The sequence below is a fragment of the Triturus cristatus genome, chromosome 4_1 (genome assembly GCF_964204655.1).
Source record: "Triturus cristatus chromosome 4_1, aTriCri1.1, whole genome shotgun sequence".
Lineage (NCBI taxonomy): Eukaryota > Metazoa > Chordata > Amphibia > Caudata > Salamandridae > Triturus > Triturus cristatus.
The window spans coordinates 39,227,120-39,246,894 of record NC_140585.1 but is presented as its reverse complement, the minus strand read 5'-3'; the positions used below and the strand labels follow the sequence as shown (position 1 = coordinate 39,246,894).

Genomic DNA, 19,775 nt, shown 5'->3' with positions numbered 1-19,775 from the left:
CATGTCATTCCCAAAGTCCTCAGCCTACCTTTAGCAGCATCAGGAGGTGACATCCCCCATGTCCCAAAGTCCTCAGTGAACCTTTAGCAGCATTGAGAGGTGAGCTCCCCCATGTCATTCCCAAAGTCCTTAGTGAACCTTTAGCAGCATCAGGAGGTGAGCTTCCCCATTTCATTTCCAAAGTCCTCAGTGAACCTTTAGCAGCATCAGGAGGCGAGCACTCAGTAAACAGCAGAATTCTACAACCCATTGAAGAAGAGAATTTAAAGTTAAGAATCCTATGGCACCTTGTTCTCCTCATTCAAGCTAAGCAGGGGTGCCACTTTCCAGCAGTAGCATTGAACAGAGAACCCCTCTTTCACCCCTTTAGAGAAATTTTTAGAAGATTTTAGCAGTGTTGCGCTAAGGCAGTGAAGCAGTGTTGACACAGCACCTTTTTGAGATGAAAGAGCATTTCATGCTCCACCTGGCTCCCAGATTCTGCTTCAATCAAGCCTCACTGAGGTACAGAATCCCTTTAGCAGCATCAAGTATTACCCACCATCAACGTACTGTATGACAAACCAACCAGGGGGACGCAGAATGTATTGTTTTTCAGGATCGTTTATCATCTTTACTGGGCTCCTCTGACCCTTATCCCTTACTGCTCTTCCATTGCCCTTTTCTCCAAGTAATGGTCTCCTGTTGAATACCTTCTCACCCTTTCCGGCCTGCTGCTTCATTCTCTCACCTCCCCTTTACCGCAGTGCTGCTCTCCTGGTCTCTGCTCCTTCCCCTCCCTTTCTATCGATATTACTCTGCTGTTCTCTGCTCCTGTTCCTTCAGTATTTACCTTTGTCTCGGAAAACCTAGTATTGGGTTCCGGTTCCCCTTCCCGCATTACTGAGCTCCTCTCCTCTCTGCTTCCTTACTAATGGATTAGTCAATGGCTGTCTGCGCCTTTACCCCTTTCCCTCCGTATTGCGCTACTGCTCCCTTTTCTGTCAGTACTAGGATCCCTCACACCTTCATCCTCCGTATTAGCCTCTACTTACGGCTCCCACTTAGTCTTGCTTCTGTCCCTTCCCTCACTCAACCTGCCCACCTTTCTGTTCTGCGCCGCCCCTTACTATGCTCCCTCAGTTTGACTCTCCCCGCTGTCTCCTGGTTTCATCCATTCTTTCCTTTTAGGGAGGAGTACGGCAAGCTCTTTGACTTTGTGAATGCGAAGAAACTGAATATCAAGAACCGAGGACTGAAAGAGGTACCTAGTGTAGTGAAGAGGGGTGTGGGTCTTGATGGAGGGTGCGGGTGTTGGCCATATTTAGTCTTTGTTTTTCATTATTCATGCTGCATCACTGGCCACTAGACATTTGCATTTATTATTTCCCAATTCATAACCTGTAGGTTTTCTCTCCCACTCCCATTGCTCTTGCATTCCAAAATTCTGCTTACTTTCTTTCCATTGGGCCATTGATCATCTCATTCTTCCATTTTGTTTCTGTCCTTTTAGAAGAAAGAGGTTAGTAGCTACACTCGCCTGTGCCAGGTTAACATGCATGTGTTTAATACATAATTGTCTGCATGAGGAAACACTAACCAATGTTACATTGGAGGACCTGCAAAGTTTGGCCTAACTAGATTGTCCTAGTCTGTGTTCCTTAGGGAGAGCTGTTAAAGCAAGACTTCAACTGCTGCTCCCCTACTGAAGGACCCAGTGATCTGCAGGAGGTTATCCCCCACCCAAATGCAACCGCCCACCTCAGGACAGGAATTAACCAGGATAGCTGCTGTTTATATAAGATGGAAATGCCTCAGGGTGTTCATCTGTAGAAATACAGTCCAGGAGTTTCCAGTGGAGCACTGGATATATCTGCAAGTAATCCTGTATTCCAAGCCAGGCACTGAGAGACAAACGCTAGGACCCTTCCATACATGGGCAGATTCTATATTGAAGAACCCCAACCCGCCATCAGGACCAAGGCGTGTGGTGTACAGCAGCCCTTGGTTCGAGGTTTTATCTGTGGCCGATACTGGACTGGAAAATGCAAACTCTGCACCTTCCTGTTCCCACACAGGTGTATAGGAGTACATAGACTTTCTGCAACCTTCCTTGGCCCTTACTTTTCAAGTTGGGTGCAGGGCCCAGCTTGAACACAGTGGGCCTTTAACCCTACCAGCAACCAACTCTTTTCTGATGTGTAGAAAGAGCAGGATAGTCCAGCCCTACTCCCAAGCCTCTATTCATTCAGGCCACATGTTTGCACAAGTACACAGCCGTACCACCATGTATCTGTTATTATCAGGACACACTTGTTACAGTCCCTCTCGAGTATGGCTGGTCAGTATATCCAGTTACAGATGATTCTTCACTTTAGTCGCTAACTCACCATCTAATCCTTTGATTTGCAGGTCTGTGTGCATGTGGATGGAAAGGTTTGCTGCTTAAACAGCCTTCTCTAACTTTGGAAGTGCATGGGCCTTGTTATTATTGGATTGTGTATGTGCTTGCAATGCTAATATAGCTTTAGAAAATCTGGACACAAGGATATTGATTGTGTATTTACTGTTCCTGCATTGTTTTCTGCTTGAGGAATGGTGAGCTCATGTGTACAGACTCAAATTGTGCACCAGAGGTCTTTTATTTACATTCATGCATCATACACGGTTGTGAGGCTGGATATTTTGCCTCGAGTCTTGTACATGCCATAAGTATAGCATCTACTCCTACCTGACCCTAGGTGCTCTCACCTTTCCTTCCCTCTAGACGTCCTATTTCTACTGCTTGACATTTACTTGTTATGGCGCCTGCTTTAATATTTTGATTTGTGGCCATGTTAAATACTCAGGCGCGTCTGTGTGATGCAAGTGCCACTCTAATAAATAAGTTAAGGTATGCAGTATTCAGCATCTGGTAACCTACATGCCAGGGTGTGGAATTTAATAAAATATCTACCTGTCCAAGGGATAGGTTGCTTCGTTAATCTGCTTGTCCTGTGAAAAAGCCCACTTGTCCTTTTGGTGCCACGTAGTGCGTCGTCATATTGCGACGGTCTTATTACATGAGAGCTCAATAATAACCTCTCTGCTTATGCCAGGGCAAATACTATGTAAGAGGGTTCAAATTTTAGCAATTTACTGATTTTGACACCTCTCCGAACATCTACATCCTGGGGCTGGCAGTAGCAGTCAGCAGTAGTTCTAGCTTTGCAATGTCCTTTTGAGTCTGTGGACACCTACTAACTTGCATGTTTTAGGGCTCTTCTCTAATCTTTTTCCATACTGAGAGAGGTTGCAAATTTACTCTTGACAAGGGCAGAAGTAATAATTCTCCCAGAGTTGGAAAGAAAGGGATTGGAGGAAAATTGATCTTGTAAACGCTCAGCACATTGTCGCATGAGCAAATCTACACATGCAGTTCACAAATATTTTCCAAGACCATTTCCTGGCCTACTTATTAAAAATTCATGAAAGCTGTAAATCTGCACTAATGCAAGGACATATACCATGGGTGCATTTTTGTGACATTCCTTAAGAATTTGCCCCAAAATCGGTCTGGCATTAACCAAGACCTTTTGTTTTTTTAATATGTTCGAGGCATGTGGGCTGCTGAATTCATATCTGTGCATAGATCGCCGCCTAGTGTTGGGTCCGGATGTTTGCACGTTGTTGTCCTGGAAGAGTCTTCGAAGTATCCTTGGATAGGTGACTCCTCCCCTGGACTACAGTGCGCATGGGCATCCTCTCCATCCTCAGATTGTTTTTTTCCGCCATTGGGTTCGGATGTGCTATCTTAGCTCAAGTTAGGAAAATATTTTGTCGAGGCCAAAAGGCCTTTAGTTCGCGTCGGTACTGTTTATCGATCGGGTTTCGATAGAATTTTGTTAGTTTACTAACTTTCAGCACCGACTTCTTTCGCATTTACCTGTCCATCGACTACTTCGACGATGGAATCCAGGACGCCATTCAAAAGGTGTCCGGTATGCAATGCGAAGTACCCACACATCGACGTCCATCCGGTGTGCAACAAATGCCTTTCGCCGGACCACGACGAATCGACATGCATGGCCTGTGCCCGGTTCCGTTCCAAGAAGACTCTACGGAACCGAAGAGCGGCGAGACTCGAGGCGCAGCACGCGGCACCGGCCCCAACAGACATCTTCGACGAGGCCGACGTCGAAGAATTAGAAGTCATACCCTCCAGTCCCGTTTCCGAACACGAACCCGGATCGGACGAGGTCGACGAGTCACTCTTACACAGAGGTGAAGACGACACCGAGGTAGGAGACGACGAGGAGGCCTTAGGGGCCGAAGAGAGTAGCTCCAATGATGAACAAGGCCTACCTGTTCAAACCGAAGAAACACCAGTGCCACAGCCTTTGGCTCCGGTCGAGGGATCGCCTTCGGGCCTTACCCGAGACCCATCCCGCAGTTCTTCGGCCCCGCCCTCGGGCCCGGCCTCGGACGTTCAGCGGCAGCCATTGCTGCATAAACCAGCTGGTTTCCCTACCGCAAAACCGAAACCGAAAGCTGCTCCGGTTCCTACGAAACCGAAACTGGCGCTGGTCGGAGCGAGGCCTTCCACGCCTTCGACGCCAGCGCAACGCGTCGGCACCGACCGCACCAAGAGGGACTTCGGTGCCGAACTTGAAGCGGGCGACATCGGAGTCGACAAACGGAAAAAGGCCATCGGCACCGAGAAACCTACTCGGCTACCGACGCCAACGACACCGAGGGCCATACCGCCTGCTTCGTCTCGCATCGCTCCCTCGCCGACACCGAAGCCTCACGTATCGAAGACGTCGACGGTGATCTCCACACCTCGACTCGAGGAACCACCGGCACCGAAAAAATCCACGGCCGGCTCTACGAACCTGCCCGGTGCCAAAGCCTCAAAGACGCCCCAAGTACGGCCTGGTGCGACGCAAAGCAACAAAACCACGGCGGCCCTCCAAGACCCGTCGGGTTCCGGTCCGATCGGAGCTCCAGCAGCCTCTACGGTGCCAGCCAACATTACCTTCGGCTTGCCTCCGTCAACAATCCCAAAGATGTTCCAACTCAGGACACGGGTCACCCAGACTCCGGTTACACCGGCTGAGACGTCTCCGTCACGTGTCATCGACGCCGACACTGGCAGGATGATTCTCCACGACCGAAGAATAACTTCGGAACCGCCATTGGACCCTTTCAGGATCCCACTAAAAAGGAAGCTGCCTGTAGAATCAGAACCTCTCCTTTATGAACCTTTCCATTCCTCCTACCAGGATCCACACCGGTTCTCCCCCACACGCTCCGACACGGATGCATTGGAGGACTACATGGATGACCAAGCACCCTACCATGTAGACACAGACCCTGATGACCAGCAAGACCCTGATCAAACTTGGGGCGACCCTGTAGACCCCAGTGCACCTCTCGATGCACAGGACCCACAACTCTATGGGGCAAAAACATCTCCCACGGAGGATACTGCGGCGTTCAACGCTCTTATTGAACGTGCTGCAAATAACCATGGGGTACAGCTTCACTCAGATACCATCGAAGATGACTTTCTAATGGACACCTTTGCATCCTCAGAAAGACATGTAAAGACTCTGCCAATGTTGAAGGGGGTCCTCAAACCAGCCAAGGACATTTTCAAGGAACCCACCAGGGCACGAGTGATAAACCCCAGGATTGATAAAAAATACAGATCAGCACCTGGGGATCCTACTTACATCAAAGGCCAATTACCACTCGACTCCATCGTCGTAGCGAATGCTCGCAAGAGGGCACACTCGCAAACGACAGGTGACGCTCCTCCCCCGGACAAAGAGTCCAAGGTGCTAGAGACCTCCGGCAAGCGAGTTGCCGCCCAGGCTGCCAACATATGGCGCATAGCCAACACTCAAGCGCTCCTCGCTCGCTACGATAGAGCGCACTATGACACACTGGAGCAACTACTTCAACACCTCCCTGACCCCTACAAAGAAGGTGCAGAAATCCTTATCAGAGAGGGACAGCTACTCACAAATGCTTCCATCAAATGTGCACTAGATGCTGCAGACACGGCTGCCAGGGCCATAAACACAAGCGTCATGCTGCGACGACATGCCTGGCTACGAATCTCAGGATTCAAGCCTGAGGTACAAAACAATATACTCAACCAGCCCGTCAACCCCGACTATTTATTCGGCCCAGAGGTTGACACCACCCTCAAAGATAAAAAAGGACACGGACACTGCAAAGTCCATGGGCGCCCTCCAAACTCAGTCCTTTCGGAGCGGCTCCTTTCGTCGCCCCGGAAACAAGGGGGCAGGTAGAGGACAGGGGTCACAACAAACGTATAACAAAGGCAATACACAGACCACCTACGATAAAAACACCCGAGGTGGATATCGTGGCTCCAGTACAAAGGGCAGAGGACGTGGCTACGGCAACACCAGGTCCTCCCCCAAGAACAAGCAGTGACGCCCTCTCCCTTCCTCCCGACCACATAACACCTGTCGGGGGAAGACTACAAAGGTTCCTGTCCACGTGGAACTCCATCACCACGGACAGGTGGGTCAAAGATATTGTAAAATACGGTTACTGTCTGGAGTTAACCTCCACTCCACCCACAATACCACCAAGAAACCGTCCTATGTCCTCAGAGCACTTAACGCTCTTACAGCAAGAGGTGCAAAGTATGCTTCTAAAAGGCGCTATAGAGGTCGTACCCATCCACGAGCAGGGTACGGGGGTTTACTCCCTCTACTTCTTAATTCCAAAAAAGGACGGGTCGCTCAGGCCTATATTAGACCTGAGACCCCTGAACCAGTACATTCTTTCAGAGCACTTTCACATGCTCACTCTACAGCAAGTCCTTCCGCTTCTCAAGCAGGGAGACTTCCTAGCCACACTGGACCTCAAGGATGCGTACTTTCACATACCCATCCACCCCTCACACAAAAAATACCTCAGGTTCACTGTTCAGGGGCAGCACTATCAGTTCAAAGTCCTTCCCTTCGGCGTGACAACAGCGCCCAGGGTTTTCACGAAGTGCCTAGCTACGGTGGCAGCACATTTACGGAGGCAGCATATACACGTCTACCCCTACCTAGACGACTGGCTCGTTCAAGCGAAGTCAGCCCAGCAATGTGCAAGCCACATGTCCCGCACCATTCACCTTCTTCACAGTCTGGGATTCTCACTAAATTACCCAAAGTCCCATCTCCAGCCCGCACACGTACAACAGTACCTAGGTGCGACTATAGACACTCTGGCGGCCACAGCTCAGCCAAATTTAGTGAGGATCAACAGCATACAACTGCTGATCTCCAAGTTCAAACCCAATCACTCACTTCCAGCGCGAGTGTTTATGCAGTTGATAGGCATGATGGCCTCCTGCATCTTCATAGTCCCGCACGCGAGGTTACATATGCGCCCACTTCAGGAGTGCCTAGCACGTCAGTGGAATCAGGCTCAAGGACAGTTGAAAGACCTAGTGTTGGTGAGCGGTCGGGCATACAACTCTCTGCATTGGTGGAATCCACAAAACCTTTGCAAGGGCCGACCATTCCAAGAGCCTGTCCCACAGATAGTACTGACAGCGGACGCGTCTCTCCAGGGATGGGGAGCTCATGTACTCCACTACACAGTGCAGGGACTATGGACAACACAACAAAAGAAGATGCACATCAACCTTCTGGAACTGATGGCAATCTTCCTAGCCATGAAGGCATTCAAAGTACATCTATGCAACAAGGTCGTGTTGATCCGGACGGACAACATGACCGCAATGTACTACATACAGAAACAGGGAGGAACACACTCTCCACAGTTGTCTCATCTGGCTCAGAGCATGTGGAAGTGGGCCATTCAAAGGAACATGTTCCTTATGGCGGAACACCTCCCTGGCAAGGACAACCAGATGGCGGATCTGCTCAGCAGACACAGCCACCAGATGCACGAGTGGGAGTTACACCCATCAGTACTCCAACCGTACTTCCAGCAGTGGGGTCATCCAGAGATAGACCTATGCGCGACAAGCGAAAACGCAAAATGCCAAAGCTTTTCCGCCAGATTCCCACATCCGCAGTCGCAGGGCAATGCGATATGGATGAACTGGTCCGGCAGATTTGCGTACGCTTTTCCCCCAGTGCCGTTGATACCGCTGGTTGCTCGCAAACTCCGACAACACTCCCTGACACTCGTCCTAGTTGCTCCCACGTGGGCACGCCAGCCGTGGTATACCACCTTCCTCGAACTTTCTGTGGTGCCGCATCAAAGACTGCGGATCAAACCCGCACATTTGACGCAGAACCATGGAGAGATTCAGCACCCAGATCCGCAACAGCTGAACCTGGCGATCTGGCTCCTGAAGTCCTAGAGTTTGGCTATCTCAACCTGCCACCTGACTGTATGGACATCATCAAGGAGGCCAGGAGACCCACTACCAGAGCTTGCTATGCAGCCAAATGGAAAAGGTTCGTCATTTATTGCGGTAATAATGACATCAACCCGCTGGACGCATCCATCCAAAACATCATCTGTTACCTCTTACACCTATACCGATGCAATCTGGCGTACACCTCTATACGTGTCCATTTGACCGCAATATCAGCCTATCTGCAAACCAGGCAGCACCTCTCTCTATTCAGAGTGCCTGCCATCAAAGCATTCTTGGAAGGGCTCAAACGAGTCATTCCACCTAGTCACCCACCGGCTCCAATGTGGAACCTCAACTTGGTCCTCACACGCCTGATGGGTCCACCCTTTGAACCTCTACACTCATGCGAGATTCAATTCCTTACCTGGAAAGTGGCCTTCCTGGTAGCGATCACTTCCCTAAGAAGAGTTGGTGAACTCCAGGCACTAACCGTTCAAGAGCCATTTATACAGGTTCAGGCCAACAGGGTCGTACTACGTACCAACCCCAAATTCATGCCCAAGGTAATATCGCAGTTCCACATGAATCAGACTATTGAACTGCCCGTTTTCTTCCAAAACCCACAAACTGTTGCAGAAAGGGCACTACATACACTAGATGTACGGAGGGCCCTCATGTACTACATCGACAGGACTAAACCCTTCAGGAAGACAAAACAACTGTTCGTTGCCTTTGCCCCACACCACAAAGGTAACGCCATCTCCAAAGCAGGGATAGCCAGATGGATAGTTAAGTGTATTCAAATCTGTTATCAAAAGGCAAAACGCACATTAACTATTCCACCACGAGCCCACTCAACACGTAAGTTGGGGGCTTCCATGGCCTTCCTAGGAAATATTCCCCTGCATGATATATGCAGAGCAGCCACATGGTCCACTACACACACATTTACAAAACACTATTGTGTAGATGTGCAGTCAAAACAGCAGGCAGCTGTAGGACAGGCTGTTCTCAAGACACTTTTTCAGACCGCTGCAGCTGGCACGGGTAGCCGCCGCTAATAGAGGGCAATGCTATGTATTCTATGCACAGATATGAATTCAGCAGCCCACATGCCTCGAACTGAATATGCTACTTACCAGTATGCATCTGTTCTTGGCATGTAGGGCTGCTGACATTCATATCGCCCTCCCTCCTCCCCGGCGCCTGTCGCAGCTGCAGCTCTCAGAATTACTGCAAGCATGGTCATCACTTTCTGTATCTACTCCATCACTGCCACAATGGCGAAAAACAATCTGAGGATGGAGAGGATGCCCATGCGCACTGTAGTCCAGGCGAGGAGTCACCTATCCAAGGATACTTCGAAGACTCTTCCAGGACAACAACGTGCAAACATCCGGACCCAACACTAGGCGGCGATCTATGCACAGATATGAATGTCAGCAGCCCTACATGCCAAGAACAGATGCATACTGGTAAGTAGCATATTCATTCTATCACTCTGTCGGCTGGCTTCACTGTGAGGGACAGCATTCTGCTCTTTCACAAGGGGTATATCTGCATGTAAAGTAGTTTTGTTCAGCGCCAGGCACTGCAGGATTAATGCCTGCTTTTTAAACCCAAAATTATTTTTGCTTTTTGCTAATGTTTGTTATAATGGTGGGAGCCTGGCAGGTCCCACAACAATGTTTTACAAAAACCATGTCAAAACCAGACCCGCATTGACACAAGGCTGACCATCAATGCCAGATCTATTGGCTCTACCAATACTTGTTTATTATCTTGTTTAAGTTGGTTAGACTGATTTTCCATAATGAATATTTTTGGAAATACTAACATGCATCAAAACATTTTAATAAGCAATGTTTTAAAGAAATGGTACCTACATTTTAACAGTGGTTTAGCAAAACTTTTTTTTTCCTAGTGACATTTTTTTGTACACGTTTTATTTTGCAAGCAATAATCAATCTTGCTTTCAAGCTTCTGCAAATATTTGCATCTAATCAGAAATTTGCATCTAATCCCAGAGTATTCGGGGAAACCTGTGTATCCTCATTGTTAAAGATGGCAAACGTGTACACATTTTTATACTGGAATCAGTCAGTACTGCAGTCAGAGCTTACATTTTCTTGGAGCGCTCACCTTAATATTAGCTTTGCATTAATGCAAGTTCAAAACGCATTAACATTTGGTCAGATATTACCATAACTGGCGAAAACGTTCTCCCCAGATCCGTAAAGTGGTACTGCAGCCTGGCGGCCAAAGGGGGATGTGCTGCAGGGAGTTGGCACTACTTGTCCCAAGTAAAAGATAAACATGAAAACTTGTGTTCGAGGCATATGAGCTGCAGATCACACACTGAGGATAAGATCGCCATCTGGTGTTGGGCTCGGATGATTGCAGGTTGTTGTTGTCTTCGGAAGAAGCCTTTGGTCACGAGGTTGGTGACTCCTCCCCAGGACAACAGTGCGCATGGGCATCCACTCCATCGTTAGATTGTTTTTTTCCGCCATTGGGTTCGGATGAACTTTTTTCCGCTCCAGCAGAAAACTTCTAGCAATCAATTTAACTCCTTAATCTTCATTCCATCGACGTCGAACTCAACTCGGACCGGTTCCGCCAGCGGCTGATGGACAGGACACCCTTCAAAAAATGCCCCCAGTGTGGAGCGAAGTTCCCCCACAGTGACCACCACGAGGTTTGTAACCTCTGCCTGTCGCCGGAACACAACGAGTCCACCTGTCCAGCTTGTTCCGCTTTCCGTTCGAAGAAGACCCTCCGGGACCGAAGAGCTCGACGCCATATTATGGCCAAACCAGCTCCAGAACCGGAGGACATCTTTGCTCAAGATGTTCCCGAAGACGACACCGAAGATCTCGAGATCGTGTCCGAAGCCGACGATTCCGATGACCTCATCACTCCAGGGCAGCGTGTGAGTACCACCCCCCCTGCCCCTGCCCCATCCAAAAAAGCATTGGTCAAGACTCCGCCAGCTGGGCCCAGTCGCGACCGGAAATCCTCTTCAGAAGCCCCGCCCTCGGGCCCAGCTCCGAAGACATCTAAGCCTGTGGGTGGCTCGGGCTCGAGCAAACCTCACCTGATTGTGCCTTTAACACCCTCGGCACCCAAAAAACCACTGTCGGCACCGAAACAGGCTCCAAGACCGAAATCTCCTTCGGCACAGAAACGTTCCTCGGCACCGAAGTCTCCACCGGCACCGAAACGTTCTTCGACATCGATGCCTAAAAGTCCATCGGCACCGAAACATACATCGGCACCGAAAAATCCATCGGACCCGACACATCCTTCGGCACCGAAAACATCATCGGCACCGAAAACTGCGTCCCCACCGAAAAAAGCTCATAAAGACCCGAAGCGGACATCGCAGCCACCACCTTCGGAGCCAGATGAACTTTTTCGACCAGATCCTACTCAAAAGCGGATCTACATCAATCCTAACACTGGACATGTGACTGCCATCCCATATAAAAAGCGGAAGCTGGACACTACACCTCCCCCAGCTCCCATACGGAAAAAGGACTGTGCCACTTCACCACTTCGTCCTTCCTCTCCTGTATTACCTTCTAACCCGTCCCCCCCCCTCCTCCTCCTGATTCTCCTTTACCTTTACCTTTACCATCTCCCTATCATTCACCTCCTCCACAGGATGATAATGATGACTTAGGGGGAGGGGCGGACCCTGATTTATTTAATGATCCTGTTGATCCAAACGACCCTTTTACGTTCCCAGACCCAGCACCCGTGGATGACTGGTCTTATCCTATACCTGACATGCCTGACCCCACTACCTACCCCTCCAAGCCCTCCCCTCCTGATGACCACCTAGGGTTTGGCCAACTTATAAATAGAGCAGCAACATTCCACGGCGTCACAATGCACACAGACGCCCTTGAAGAGGACTTTCTCCTTGATACCTTTGAGCAGTCACAAAAGACTGTTCACATACTGCCCATGATCAAAGGGGTTATAAAGCATGCTACTGAAGTCTTTAAAGACCCTGTTCGAGCTAGGGTTCTCAACCCACGCATCGAAAAAAAGTACCGACCAGCCCCGCAAGACCCTGCATACATTAAGGCCCAGCTCCCTTTAGACTCCTTAGTCGTATCAAATGCCAGGAAGCGCGCTAACTCACAGACAACTGGAGAAACGCCTCCCCCAGACAAAGAGTCTAAGCTTTTAGAAGCCTCAGGCAAACGGGTCGCCGCGCAGGCGGCTAACCATTGGCGTATTGCGAATACCCAGGCCCTGTTAGCCAGGTATGATAGGGCGCATTATGACCAACTTGAGGACCTTATGCAACATCTGCCTGAACCCCTTAAGTCCCAGGCCTCTGACCTCATCCAAGAAGGCAAATTAATATCTAATGCGCCTTAGATGCAGCAGATACTGCTTCTAGAGCGGTCAATACTAGCGTCTTACTCAGACGACATGCCTGGCTCCGTATTTCCGGTTTTAAACCGGAGGTTCAAACCGCAATTCTAGCTCAACCTTTCAACCAAGAGCAGTTATTTGGCCCTGCAGTGGATACTGCATTAGAAAAAATGAAAAAGGATAATGAAACTGCCAAGTCTATGGGAGCACTGCAGTCTCCTCAAAACCGGGGTTCCTTTCGTCGCTCCTTTTATAGAGGAGGCTCCAAAAACACATCAACTGAGACCACGTCCACCTTTAAAAATTCTGGACAAACATCCCTTAACAGAGGTTATTTCCGGGGAGGTTATAGGGGAAACAATAACAAAGGTCGAGGGCGGGGCAACAACAACAACACCCGCACCTCACCAGCCACCAAACAGTGACTTGCCACCACTCCCCCCAGACCATTCCACTCCGGTCGGGGGGCGACTCCAACAATTCCTACCTGTCTGGACTTCCATCACCACAGACAGATGGGTAAGACAGATTATCCAGTCTGGCTACTGCCTCGAACTCATACAATCCCCCCCAAACATACCGCCCAAACAACGTCCAATGTCCTCACATCATCTCTCTCTCCTCAAACAAGAAGTTCAATCCCTGTTACAAAAACATGCGATAGAACCAGTCCCCCTTCAACATCAGGGAAAAGGGGTATATTCTCTATACTTCCTCATTCCCAAAAAGGACAAAACACTAAGGCCCATACTGGATCTCAGACTACTAAACCAGTATATACATTCGGATCATTTTCATATGACCACTCTCCAACAAGTCCTCCCACTTTTACAACAGGGAGACTTCCTCGCCACATTGGACCTCAAGGACGCATACTTTCACATCCCTATGCATCCCGCTCACAGAAAATATCTACGATTTGTGGTAGATGGGCAACACTATCAATTTACAGTTCTCCCATTCGGAGTAACAACGGCACCCAGAGTGTTCACCAAGTGCCTAGCAGTCGTGGCAGTGCATCTCAGAAGACAACAGATCCATGTCTTCCCCTATCTGGACGATTGGCTCATAAAAGCCAACACATACCAAAAATGCGTTCTCCACACTCATCGCACGATTCAAACTCTCCACGATTTGGGATTCACTATCAACTACCCCAAATCCCACCTACAACCCTCCCACTTACATCAGTATCTAGGAGCAGCCATAGATACCTCCAAAGCCATTGCTTATCCCAGCACTGCCAGGATAGCCAGTATACAAAACCTCATCTCTCAATTTCAAACTCATCCATCTCTTCCAGCAAGAGTGTTCATGCAGCTCCTAGGCATGATGGCGTCATGCATCTCCATAGTCCCACACGCACGACTTCAAATGCGTCCCTTACAGGAATGTTTAGCACAACAGTGGAACCAAGCTCACGGACAACTTACCGATCTGGTGTTGGTGGACAGTCGCTCACTTCGCTCACTGAAATGGTGGAACACCATCAACCTGTCCAAAGGGCGACCGTTCTTAGAGCCTCTTCCACAAGTTGTACTAACTACAGACGCATCTCTCACAGGGTGGGGAGCCCACCTTCTTCACCATACCACTCAGGGCAGATGGACCAGTCAACAAAAACTGCTCCACATCAACCACCTGGAACTCTTAGCAGTGTTCCTAGCACTAAAATCCTTTCAAGTTCACCTAAAGAACAAAACTGTCCTCATACGCACGGACAACATGACGACAATGTATTATATACAGAAACAGGGAGGGACACACTCTCTCCAACTGTCCCAATTGGCACAGCAAATCTGGAGATGGGCAATTCCCCAAAACATCTACCTGTTAGCAGAACATCTCCCAGGAATCCACAATCAAGTGGCCGACCTCCTAAGTCGCCACACACAGCAAATCCACGAATGGGAACTACACCCCAAGGTTCTACTCCCCTTCTTCCAAAAGTGGGGACAACCAGACATAGACCTGTTCGCCACTCCCGAAAACACAAAATGCCCAACCTTCGCCGCCAGGTTTCCACACCCACAGTCGAAGGGCAATGCCCTATGGATGAACTGGTCAGGCAGATTTGCGTACGCCTTTCCGCCTCTCCCACTGGTTCCATTTGTGGTACGCAAACTGAAACAACAGTCACTAACACTAATACTAGTGGCTCCCACTTGGGCACGTCAACCGTGGTTCACCACACTTCTGGAACTATCTTTAGTTCCACATCAAAGGCTACGCCTCTCCCCGGATCTATTAACCCAGAACCATGGAGAAATCAGACACCCAGATCCTCAAACACTGAACCTAGCGATCTGGCTCCTGAGGTCTTAGAGTTCGGCTACCTCAATCTCCCTCCAGACTGTATGAATATCATAAAGGAAGCCAGACGCCCTACTACTAGAGCGTGTTATGCCGCTAAATGGAAACGATTTGCCATCTACTGCGCTAATAATGACATACATCCATTGGATGCTCCATCCAAAACATCATTTGCTATCTACTACACTTGCAAAGATGCAATCTAGCGTATTCCTCTATACGTTTACACCTAGCAGCCTTGGCAGCCTACTTGCAAAATAGGCAACACCTGTCCCTTTTCAAGGTACCAGCCATCAAAGCGTTTATGGAAGGTCTCAAAAGAATTCTTCCCCCAAGATTGCCACCTGCACCAGTGTGGAATCTCAATGTGGTTCTAACAAGACTCATGGGTCCCCCATTTGAACCTATGCACAAATGTGAATTGCAATTCCTAACATGAAAGGTAGCTTTCCTTATCGCAATCACTTCCCTACGCAGAGTAAGTGAAATACAAGCCCTTACACTAGAGGAACCTTTCTTACAACTACACCGTAACAAAGTGGTTCTTAGGACAAACCCTAAATTTCTTCCCAAAGTGATTTCCCCTTTCCACCTTAACCAATCAGTAGAGCTACCGGTCTTTTTCCCAAACCCAGACTCCGTAGCTGAAAGGGCCCTACATACCTTAGATGTCAAAAGAGCCTTGCTTTATTACATCGACAGGACAAAACCCTTTCGAAAGACAAAACAACTCTTTGTTGCTTTCGCACCACCACACAAAGGCAACCCGATCTCCAAATCAGGAATAGCCCGGTGGATAGTTAAATGCATCCAAATATGCTACCTCAAGGCTAAACGTACACTTACAGTTCCCCCTAGGGCGCACTCCACGCGTAAAATAGGGGCTTCTATGGCCTTCTTAGGCAACATTCCCTTAGAAGACATTTGCAAGGCAGCCACGTGGTCTACCACGCATACCTTCACTAAACACTATTGTGTTGACGTGCAGGCCAAACAACAGGCCTCCGTGGGCCAGGCTGTCCTAAAAACTTTATTTCAAGCTGCTGCAACGGATACAGGCGACCACCGCTAAGGGGAAGCACTGCTGTATAATCTATCCTCAGTGTGTGATCTGCAGCTCATATGCCTCGAACGGAATATGCTACTTACCAGTATGCATCTGTTCTTGGCATGTAGAGCTGCAGAGTCACACACGCCCGCCCGCCTCCCCGGGACCTGTATCTGTTCCAGCATCCGTCTTACTTAGACATTACACATGGACATCCTTTCTTTCATTTCTATACACTCCATCTTTTCCCATCATGGCGAAAAACAATCTAACGATGGAGTGGATGCCCATGCGCACTGTTGTCCAGGGGAGGAGTCACCAACCTCGTGACCAAAGGCTTCTTCCGAAGACAACAACAACCTGCAATCATCCGAGCCCAACACCAGATGGCGATCTTATCCTCAGTGTGTGACTCTGCAGCTCTACATGCCAAGAACAGATGCATACTGGTAAGTAGCATATTCCTCTCCTTCTCCCCAAAAAATGTTTCGGGCGTTGGGCTATACAAATTCCACACCCCTGTGCATGCAATACAATTGGCGTAGCATTTGTCTACGCTTCTGGAGTTCTCGTAAGATACTGTACATAACCTTATAGAAATAAACAGTAAAGCGTCTGACATTTTCGAAGGGGTAATGTTGACCCGTTATCTCCATGCAGAGACATGGACATTCCTTCAACTTGCCCCTTTGGGTGGTGACTTTAAAGAGCCCTGTGGGGAGAAATTCCACCAAAATATGAGCAGGTATTTCTTTTGGGGTATGAGTTTGTGACCAGATTATCTCTGTAGAATGCAAGTTACATTTCAGCTGATGGGGGAGGGGTTTGTCTCTTCCCCTGGTTACAGGCTGCTCTAGGTCTAAAGAACTCCTCAAACATCACAATCCAAATGAAATATCGTTTAGTTTGAAAAACTTTATTCGATGCATGTGAATCATAAAAGTACATGGTTACAATAATAAAACACTACTTAAAAATAGTATTCCATATTACATTTTACACATACGAAGTATAGCCAAACAACATATAAAATCTCATAGTAGGGTTTTCTATAAACTACCATTCTCTTTATATCAATCCAAGGGTGTCATAATAAATAAATAACTAAAATTACTTGAGGCCCTAGTTCCAGGTTTCCCTATCACAATTCATATCTTTTCCTGATTCGCAGAACAGTTCTAATAAAATTTAACACAGCACAACATGTGACGGCATTGGGCAAAGAACGCAAATAATTAAAACCATCCTGATATGAGCAAGGGTCGATTTCCCTCCGGATGGGCCTAATAAAACAAGCCCTTATATCTTTATATAAAACGCAAAACAGCATAATGTGCAATGTACTTTGTTTAGCTAAGTTATTACAAGGACAGGGAGTCAGTCACTCACACCAACTCATCTGATTGGGAAAAGCCACAAGAAAGTGCAATGTACAGAGACGAAACCTCGTCGGAAGGAAGCAGGAATGTGTACGAGTGCTAAAAGATAGGTAAAATTGTTGAAGATTTATCAACCCATGGCATGGGGTCTCATCAGCCAGGTTAGATGTGACTAACTCGTTATAATAGGCATTTTTAATCATTGATTTTCTATTAGAGGGTATGCCATCAGGATTTTCAAAATAATTTCCTAGGCGAATCTTGCTTAAAGCATTTTTAACATAACAGAGCCAGGGAATGGACGATACGTGTTCTAAATTTAAACAATCTCTAATAATCGCTCTGGTAAATGATAGTTCTTCCGATGACCACACGTTCCCCTATAAAATCAGGGGCGCGACTTTAACTCTATCTTCAACAAAATCCAATCCCAGCTCAGAATGACAACATTTTGTAGGAGAGCTAATGGGAACCATCAGCAATCTTTTTATAAATTTGTTTTCCAAAATTTGTAATTGACTGGTTTTTTGACTTGCCCCATAAGTTGTAACTGACCGGCATTTTGATTTATATATGGTAAGAATTTCTGCCACTGGCTTATGTCCTAATTTGCACGCCAAGCAAAACAGGCCCTCTATAATTCTACTGGTCTGTTGGGCCCTGGCCGTAATCGAGTTGTCCCAGTTCAATTTGATGTTAAAAACATGCCCTAAATATGTAAAAGAAGGGACCTTTTCAATGGTTCTACCGTTTACCACAAATGTTTTTGTATTTTTAGGGCCACAGACCATGATATAAGACTTTTTAACATTGACCTTAAGATCCAAGTCCGTCATAAAATCAGTAAAATCAGTGTTTTTTTAAAGACTTTTGGCCGTTAAGGTCAGCAATACGGTGTCATCCGCGTATGATAACAAGAGAACCGAGCATCCTCCTACAGTCAGATAGTCCAAGTGCTGCTCTATTAGGAATTTCTCCACCCCATTTGTATATAAAAGAAATAAAAAGGGGGACAAAATGCATCCCTGTCGTACGCCCTCTGTTGATGCGATGGACCTAGATGTTTCTCCTCCTGGTCCACAGCGTATAGAAACGGAGGTAGATGAGTGCATCCTACGTAGAAGGGTAATAAGTGCCTCCTCAAAGCCCATCTTTTCCATGAGCAGCCACAGCTTCCCCCTATTCACCGTGTCAAATGCGCTGGATAAGTCCATGAAGGCCAAGTGGATCGATTCTCTCTTGGCCTTCATGTACTTGCCCATGACTAAGGACAAATTGAGGCATTGTTCGTTCGTACCCATACCCTTTCTGAAGCCGTATTGTGAGTGGGATATCAGGCTGGACTCATTAGCCTAGAGCTCAAGACGGGCCAGAATTACCCTCCCCAAGACTTTGCATGTTGCGTCAATTCGGGAAATAGGCCTATAGCAAATAGGATCATTCCTACTGCCCTTCTTATAAATTGGGACCACCACGGCTTCTTTCCATGAGTCAGGGATGCGGCCCACTATTACTGATTTAAAAACATTTGCCAACAGCGCTGCCCATATTAGGTGATTACCTTTGAACATATCTAAAGGGACACCGTCCGGCCCTGGGGCTTTTGCAGAAATGCCCTTCAGCAATGCATCTTCAACCTCACCAATCGTAATGGACATACTCAGTAGAGTCGTAGTTGCGAAATTAACGGCTATATCATCTTTTTGATCTTGCAATGATACACCCTTGGGATTAAATATTTTTGAAAATTGGACTACCCATGCGTCTTCAGTTATTAACGATTCCATGTTCCTAACCTCATTTGAAAAAATCTGAATATTTTGAAGGGGAAATATTAAAGTAGGAAGACGGGTATCACAATATACATGAAACGTACAATCTTAAGACCGCTGCATATGGGTCTGCCACTTGCTATTTTTTGAGCAAATGTAATAGCAGTAGAATGACCGCCCTCCACGTCACCAGAGGTCGTGTTATACAGTCTGGTGCACCAGTGTTGTCCACCATTGTTGATATATTTGAATCTTGTATCTAGCCTACCTTACGCACAAGTGGGGAATAGATTTCCAAAGTAGCGAATGGTGAAACCAGTCTTGGAGTATTCCTTAGGCACCAGTGAACACATGATCAACTTGCGGAAGTCTTCTTGATGGCAGCAATGCCTTTTTTAGGTTCTTGTTATAGAGTTTGTGTAGGAAACTGGGTTTTTGTTGCAGTGTCCACCCCCCTCCCACACCACACACATTTTGCCTAGTATTTGATGCAACTTTGACTGAAGTGCACCAGGTTCCTGCTAACCAGGGCCCCAGTACCA

The 19,775-nt window shown here is 47.8% G+C and overlaps 1 protein-coding gene across 2 annotated transcripts in view; it reads left to right on the top strand.

Annotated features, from left to right (window-relative positions):
• SSRP1 (structure specific recognition protein 1) overlaps window positions 1–19,775 on the top strand; it is a 168,038-nt gene that overhangs the window by 109,033 nt on the left and 39,230 nt on the right. For both annotated transcript variants that reach the window (XM_085651439.1, XM_085651440.1), the window contains exon 10: window positions 1,171–1,243. In XM_085651439.1, coding sequence (XP_085507565.1) covers window positions 1,171–1,243 — 73 coding nt within the window. The remainder of the gene's footprint in view (window positions 1–1,170; window positions 1,244–19,775) is intronic.